The following is an 8,403-nucleotide window of genomic DNA, read 5'->3' on the forward strand; positions in this document are numbered from 1 at the left end:
GAATTTCTTAAATTCTCTAAGCTTCAATTTACAATCTATAAAAAGAGGGTGACAACAGCGCCTTATTATTTAATGGTGGTGTAAGGATTGCATTTTATAAAGTAAGTAAAGCATCTGGCACAGAGTGAGGACAGTATGAAAGTTAACGTTTTTACAGAGCCTCACGTAAAGTACCTGTTGGCAAGATAAAGTCAAGAAAAGGAAAAGGAGAGATGGGAGTTACCCTCCAGCCCAAAGGGGGCATTTAGAGGTCACCAGGGAGTCTCCACTGCCACTTTCTCCTGTGACACTGACCAGAATCTGTTCTCTTCTCAGTGGGTCCCAGAATAACAGAAGAGGAATGATTTGTATGCGGTTGTTAACACACATCAGGGCAACACAGCCCTGAGAAATAGAAATCTGTCAGACTACCATTTGACTCTGTATTTCTACCCTAACGTTTTATAAACATGTCAGAGCAAAAGATGAAAGAGTTGGCTGACCACCGCAGAGCCAGCAGACAAAACCGTATTTCATTATAAAATCGGAAAAGAAAATAATGTCTTCTCAAGTACTCCAGCTCTTTTTTCTTTCTTTCTTTTTTTTTTTTTTTTTTTTGCGGTACGCGGGCCTCTCACTGTTGGGGCCTCTCCCGTTGCGGAGCACAGGCTCCGGACGCGCAGGCTCAGCGGCCATGGCTCACGGACCCAGCCGCTCTGCGGCATGTGGGATCTTCTCGGACGGGGGCACGAACCCGTGTCCCCTGCATCGGCAGGCGGACTCTCAACCACTGTGCCACCAGGGAAGCCCCAGCTCTTTTTTCTTGGGAAAATAAAGTTTTATTGTTGAATAGTTTTATAGCTGGGTTCCCAGTGTTTTCCCTAAATAAAGGCATGAAAAAATCTATGTGAAGTTTCTCTGTATCAAGAAGATACTGTCTCACTCCTTGCTGACTTCATTTAGAAACTGTACTTCTCAAGCAATTAAAAAAAAAACTCAGCTTAATCTAGCTAAACCACCCAAGCCAACACAAAGCACGCCATGTATTCTAAACTTAGCTATTCTGGCTTCAATATGGAAAACATGTGTTGACATGAGCTTACTGACGGCCCTCTGTGGAACTTACTGTTTTCTTTCTCAGTGACATGAAATCTCGAGAGCTAAAAGTGAGTCTGCAGGCCAAGGTCATGGTCATTCCATATATCCTTACTGCCACTCCAGGGGCTGGGAAGACTGGATCTTCTGGATCCCCTGAAGATCAAGGTAGCGAGTGAATCCACGGCCCATCACAGCCGTGGATTCACTCGCCATCTTGATAGATACAGAACCTCAAAATGGAATCTTACGTTATCAGTCTTCTCCTTCAACTGGAGACGACCAATGCATTTAGGGTTCCACCTGCTGTTTTTTATTTCAAACTTCAGTTGAACCCATCGTCTGAATTCTTATCCACACGCATTTCATCGTGACCACAAGACCAACTTTCATGGAACTGCACGGGGTTCCAGGAATCTCCTATCAGACAGGGCGTCCTACCTAATTCACCTCTGTAACTTCAAAGCCCTGTGACACCCCGCCCCGAGCCCTTACCGCCCCCCAAGTCCCTCCTCCATAAACCTTTGCTATTTCGAAGAGCCTGGCATTGAGGTCTGCTGGCAGCTGATACGAGCTAACACGAGTGAAACAAGAGGACAACAGCTGGGTTGCATTCCACGCCATTCCCATCTTGGCATTTAAGCAGGTGCGCACAATAACTATTCGTTCCCCATCTAACCTGAACCAGGTGTTTTGCATGAGTTACTGTGTTTTAGTCTCAACCAGCCTTGTTTCTCACATTATGAAGGTGAGGCTATTGAGGTTCTGGACAAGGTCAGTAACTTGCTCAAAATCATAGGGAGAGCAGAGCCAGAATTCCAGCAACAGTCTGATTTCAAAGGGGTTTTGTTTTGACCACCGCCCAGCCCAAACTACTCCCACCGAATCCAGTTTAAAATATAGGGTCTCACCTATATTAGAGTTCCACCTAAATTAGGGTTCCACCTGTTCTTTATTTCAAACTTGAGTCGAAGCCATCACCTGAATTCTTATCCACAAGCATTTCATCTGGACCACAAACCAACTTTCATGGAACTCAACCAGAGAGGGCTCCTGCCTGATTTACCTTTATATCCTCAAAGCACTGTGACCAGGGTCTCCCCACCCACACCCCGGAGCCCCCCCGCCGCATAAACCTTTGCTCCTGGAATAGGCTGACTACTTGTTGCTGGAAACCACTTAGAGTTTTTGCCTGAAACACTCTTCTGTCCTTTAAGCGGAGGAATCATCCCTCTTTTGCCAAGTCTTAGCCAGAGGTACCCAGGATGTTGTAGACACGGCGGAAGGAGCAGGAAAGAGTCGAGTACGGGAAGGAGCCCAAGGCATCATCTAACATCGCACGCACGGCCAGGATCCCGTGGGAGGTACTGATCCGGCTCCAAATAAAGGTGACCTCGGTTGGTCACACGCAGATGGCCGAGGGGGTGGTGTGGGCGGGAGGTGGCGGGCTCACCTGAGGAAGAAGAAATAGGAGTAATCCTGGACCACGGTGTGGGAGTGACAGGAGAAGTAGCCCAGGCCGGTGAGGTTGAGCCTGGAGCCCGCGGGCACCTCGAGCATGCTGCCCCACGCCTGGTCGCACAGCATCTCGATCTCGGCCGAGTAGAAGAGCCCCGCCTCGCCGGCCTCGTACTGCCAGGGCAGGTAGTTGTACAGGCCGTGCACCTCTTGGTGCAGCGCCAGCACCTTGGCATACACGATGATCTCGGCCAGCTCGGCGCGGCAGCCCTCACTCAGGGGTCTCCACTCCGAGGGCAGCTGGCAGCTGCGGGAGGTCCCCAGCCGGCCGGCCAGGCAGAGCGCGGCGAGCAGTAGCGGGCGCAGCATGCCGGCAGCGGGGCGAGCGGCGGGACCGGCCTGGTGGGCGCTGCGCCCGAGGCGCACTAGCCGGTGCGCATGGCGGGGAGGCCCGGGGCGGAGCTGGGGCGCCGGTGGCGTCGGGGAACCCGGAGCGGCCGGCCCACGGCGCTGCCCCGCCGGCCGGGAAGCGCAGCCCTGGGCGCTCGGCGCGCCGCTCCCTCCGCCGCCAGAAATCAGCCGGCTGGCCCTAGCCCGTGACGCTTTAAAAAGGGCGCGGGGAGGGCCGACCGCCGCCTCCTCCTGCCCCCAGTGGCTGGGGCGTGGACGGCAGTGGGAGGGGCGGAGGCGGGACGCGGGCCAAGGGCGCGCGAAGCTCGGGAGACGCCGGGCGCTGGACCCGTAGCCCCGGGCCAGGCGCGGTGTTTGGGGAGCGCCGGGCTCCGCGGAAAAGCCAGTGCTGGGAGCGGCGGCCCAGCCCTCTTGCAGCGCCCCGCGGACCGACTGGTCGAAGCTTTCCAGGCGCAAAGCCTGTACCAGACGTGGCGTCCTTAGAATGATCGCTGTCAATTGCCATCATTAGGCTGTATACGTTTTTGCACTTTCTGTAGTTCATTTAGAGTCAAATACACAGAAATCTAACTTTACCATCGCAGAGGTCAACTAGGAAATTCAATGTGATATAACAAACTTTTCTGGATTCATTCGTTCTCTCTCTCCCCACCCCCCTTATTATTTTATTTTATTTATTTATTTTTTTTGCGGTACGCGGGCCTCTCACTGTTGTGGCCTCTCCCGTTGCGGAGCACAGGCTCTGGACGCGCAGGCTCAGCGGCCATGGCTCACAGGCCCAGCCGCTCCGCGGCATGTGGGATCTTCCCGGACGGGGGCACGAACCCGTGTCCCCTGCATCGGCAGGTGGACTCTCAACCACTGCGCCACCAGGGAAGCCCCCCTTATTTTTTTAATAATGCTCTTAGGAAAGCCTTAAAGATTTGAAAAGCCAAAGCCAGACTGCTCTGATTTTCCTACAGTTACATGATTTCATGTTTTACATAATTCCTACATTCAGATTCTGAATACCCTTCACCTGAGAAATAAATTCAGCAGTAAACTGCAAACAGCTTTTCACAAGTCAATGAGTGGCTGTGAGGAGACCCAAACTCCACAGTTAAATCTTTATTCCTAAACTCAGCAGTTCCTTTTATCTCCAAATTGCCTTAATTGTTCCTAATGTAGTAAGAAGAAAAAAGAGGATATTATTTATAAATATGTAATATTTTATATAGGCAATACATAATATCATGCATATAATTTACATATATGCATGTCATACATATTATATAATATATATTTATAATAAATTTATAAGCAAAACTGCCTTAAAATGGAAGGCTCTTTGTTCTGCGAGCATATTAACCAGGGTATCTGCACGTGTAAATCTTAGAATCCAGCTGAATTCTTCTCTGTACTGAAGGGAAGAGTTCTTAGGGAATTCTGGAAGGAAAGGTAAAGAGAAAGGAGCGTAGAGAAGCAGGAGAGAAAATTCCAAGGCTGGGCCTCACCTCCCATGATCCCAAATCTTCTTACTGTGATCCCTGAATCTTCGGTTAAGACAACTAAATTCGTCAGTGCTTCTTGTGACGGAAGTTTTTGAATGGCAACTCTGGGGCACAGATCCAGCCAGCGTGGGACAAGGAAAGGGGAGGAAGAGTGTGTGAAAAGGGCAGCCTCAGGGAACCAGAAGACATCTTCGGGAGGGCTTTGGCATCCCAAGAAGTGAAATGACCAGGACTCCAGCCAGCGCTGCCCAGCTCCTGAGAGAATGGAAGGCTCCAGCCAACACTGGGTCACACTAATCCAGAATCTGATCAGTGACTCAATGGACCAAATTCTTATTCCTACAAAATCATCTGTGATGGGCCTAAAAGAAGAAAGAAATCAGAGTAAGAGCTCCTCACAGATAATAACTAACCCCTGCATAGCTAGTAGTCAGCCTGAGGCCTCAATTAATTTTGTAGAAAAAGTAGTTATATTGAGGGAAGCAAGTGGACAGTAGTCCCGATGGTATATGACTCCTCACTGCGACCCCACGCCCCCCCATGGTAGGTACCAGACTTTCCCAATGGTATGGAGGATGGCATCACATGTTGTACTTCAGGACTGCTCATTTGTCTCTCACTGAAAATGTGAGTTAAAACATTTCATAGTCACTGTCTTAGTCTGATCAGGCTGCCATAGCAAAATACCATAGCCTGAGAGGCTTAAACGACAGACATTTATTTCTCACAGTTCTGGAGGCTGGAAGTCCAAGATCAAGGTGTCAGCAGGATTGGTTTCTGGTGTGGTTGCTCTTCCAGGCTAGTATACGGCCACCTCCCCTCTGCGTCCTCACACGGCCTTCCTTCTGTGTACCTGCAGAGGGAGAGAGATCTCTGGTGCCTCGTCCGTCCTCCTCTTGTAAGGACACCAGTCCTATCAGATTAGATCACCACCCTTGTGAACTCATTTAACCTTAATTACTTCCCTAAAGGTCCTATCTCTAAATACAGTCTCATTGGTGGTTAAGGCTTTAAGATATGAATATAGGGCAGGGAGGAGGGGGCAGGAACAGGGGACACAATTCAATCCATAAGTTATTTAGCAGGTGTTCTGCAGGTTTGCTAGAGAAAAAGAGAGAGAGGATATAAAAGGGTTTATATACCTGGCAAGCCGACCTAGAGCGAGCATTGCCAAATTATAATATTAACAACTGCTAACATTTATTCATCGCTTACTATGGGCCAAGCACCATTGTAAGGACTTTGCATATTGTAATGCTCCAAACAACACTTTGAAGTAGGTACTGCTTATAGAGAATAGATAACTAATAAGAACCTGCTGAATAGCACAGGGAACTCTATTCACTACTCTGTCATGACCTATCTGGGAATAGAATCTTAAAAAGAGTGGATATATGTGTACGTATAACTGACTCACTTTGCTGTACAGCAGAAACAAACACAACATTGTAAGTCAACTATACTCCAATTTTTAAAAATTAATTTAAGAAAAAGCAGGTACTGCTATCATCCTCATTTTAGAGATAAGGGACTTAAGAACAGAGAGGTTAATTGACTTACTAAGATCACAGAGCTAGAAAGTGACTGAGCCAGGATTCAAACCCCAGCATCAAATTCCAGAGTCCATGCACTTAACTACAGCATTAAAATATGGACAAAACAAGCAATGTTTTAAAGGCATGAGTGGGCCCTTTATCAAGAAGTAAGTAGAGTATATGAACAATAATAACCTTCGCAGAATCACCAGTGACGGTTAAATGAGGGTGTAATTGGACTAACGTTAATTTTGTTTTAACCAGCAGCCCTGATCTATAAGTTATTAAGTTTATTTTAAGTTAGTGCTATAACTTATGCAGACAAGACAATAAGGAAGTTTTTCTTTTTAATTGTATCTTCAAGTGCTTCAGAGGCCTGGAAAACATTTGTCCATTTCTACAGACCTTAAAACCCTGACTTTTCTTTCCATTCAGACGAACAAATAAATAAAAATCAGTGTGCACGGCTGATGTCTCTCTTGTTGTATAAACTTGACAGAATCAAAACTCTTCCAATGCTGCCCAGAATGTATTTTCCAGACACGAGGGCCTTTGAGAGGTTGTCCTTCTCCTGGATTCTTCACAGACACATCAGTCACGCTTTTCTTCTCTGCAAAGTCTGGCAGAGAGCCTCGCTGCTTGGGGTTCTTCACCTGGAGCCCTGGGTGTGAGCGTCCCCTGGTGAGCAGCTCCTCTCTGGGGACTAAGAACTCCAAACAAGCAGAGCTCAAGGTAGTTGGGATGGGAAGCAAAAACTCTATGACTGAATCTATGGGTTCAGTGGCAAACAAGCCACTTCCACCCCTGGATTCCAAGACCCGTATATTCCGGCTATGGGGGAGATAGCACCATATATGTTTGTTTCAAACATGTACAATATCCTTCACAGCATTTACAATATCCTTTAAGATAGCATCCCATCCTTTCAGGATGTTGGCTCCCATCTGACACAGGAACTGAGTCTTCATAAGCCATTACATTGTACCAGTAAGCTTTCAAAATTTGCTCAGTTGCTTCTAGGTGATGTAGTACATGGTTAGACCAGTTAATTCCATGGCCAAGAGCCCATTGCTGCATTCGCTTTGCTGTGAGAGAAGAGATGCTATGGAAGTCACTGATCAGAAGCAATGCTACGGAAAGTACCATGACGGTGAATAAGGTGTTCTTTGGTCCATAGATAGTGCTCCTGGCAGAAGTATCGTGGGGCAGGGAAGGCGCATCCACACCTAGAACGTATCTACTCCAGTGAGGACAAGTCTCTGCTCCCTCCAAGATGGAAGAGGTCCAGTGTAGTCAACCTGCCACCAGGGCATCAGTATTGATCTCTGGTGCTGACATAGTAAGCCCTCAGCATTGGTGTTAGCAGGGTCAGCCTTAGTAAGGTAAGTTCAGAAACACGAAGTGAGCAAATACTGTTGGAAAAATCGCACAGATAGACTTGCTCAACACAGGGTTGCCACAAACCTTCAATTTGCAAAAAGACATAATATCTGTAAAGCACAGGAAAGTGAAGCATAATGAAACGATATATGCCTGTATCCTAAATATATATAAATGTAGATATTTCCTAACATATATATTATATATTCTAATATATATATACATATATCTCGTATTGGTGATACATATAATATATATATTCATCTGTTTTTCTGGTGATGCCTAACATGTATCCAATCAAACCACTATCAACTGCCCAAGAGTTGGTATCCATCCGTACTGCTGTCCATCTCTGTCTGGACATTGTGTACAACTAAGTATGTTGCTCAGAGTTCTACCCATGGGAATGTTTTCCCTCACCCACGTCCTTCAACATCAACCCTGAGTGGCAGGCACTGAGTGATACCAGCATACAAGACAAAACAATCTGTAAACCAGGCTTATAGTTGATTCTATAGGTGGGTCCAAGTAGCACATTCAAATGTGATATATACAGTTGACTCCTGAACAACAGGGGTTTGAACTACATTGAGCTTGAGTTTGAGTCCTCTTATAAGGGGATTTTTTTCAATGAATATGTATTATGTTTTGTGGGACCTATCTCCTACCTTCTAATTTACAGACACATTACTAAGGCCTCTAAACTATCTGCTACTTTATGAACATCAAATCTAATCATCAAGATGTCATCAGTGAGCTTGGAGTATGATGTTTTGTGGAATGTCAAGATACTCAAGATCTGTCCAGAATAATATGACAGAAAGTAGAATTGGTATAGCCCGGAGGCAAGACTGTGAAAGTGCACTGTTAGCCCTGACGAGTAAAAGCAAACTGTTTCTGGTGGCCTTTACAACTTGGTATAGAGAAAAGGGCATACACCAGGTCAGTAGCTGCAAAGCAAGTGCTCAAGAACATGTCAATTTGCTCCCGGAAAGACACTACATCTGGGGCAGCAGGTGGAGTTTTAGTCACCACTTCATTAAGTTTATAGTAGG

At 46.8% G+C, this 8,403-nt stretch overlaps 1 protein-coding gene across 1 annotated transcript in view; it reads right to left on the reverse strand.

Moving 5' to 3' along the window:
- Positions 1-3,127, reverse strand: part of CCDC3 (coiled-coil domain containing 3) — a 103,369-nt gene extending 100,242 nt beyond the window's left edge. The window contains exon 1 of the mRNA XM_027121646.1: positions 2,528-3,127. Coding sequence (XP_026977447.1) covers positions 2,528-2,901 — 374 coding nt within the window. The 5' untranslated portion in view covers positions 2,902-3,127. The remainder of the gene's footprint in view (positions 1-2,527) is intronic.
- Between the last annotated feature and the right edge of the window lie 5,276 nt (positions 3,128-8,403).

This window comes from Aethalodelphis obliquidens, unplaced genomic scaffold, assembly GCF_003676395.1.
Source record: "Aethalodelphis obliquidens isolate GAN/ISIS:26980383/991018 unplaced genomic scaffold, ASM367639v1 scaffold23, whole genome shotgun sequence".
NCBI classification, from domain to species: domain Eukaryota; kingdom Metazoa; phylum Chordata; class Mammalia; order Artiodactyla; family Delphinidae; genus Aethalodelphis; species Aethalodelphis obliquidens.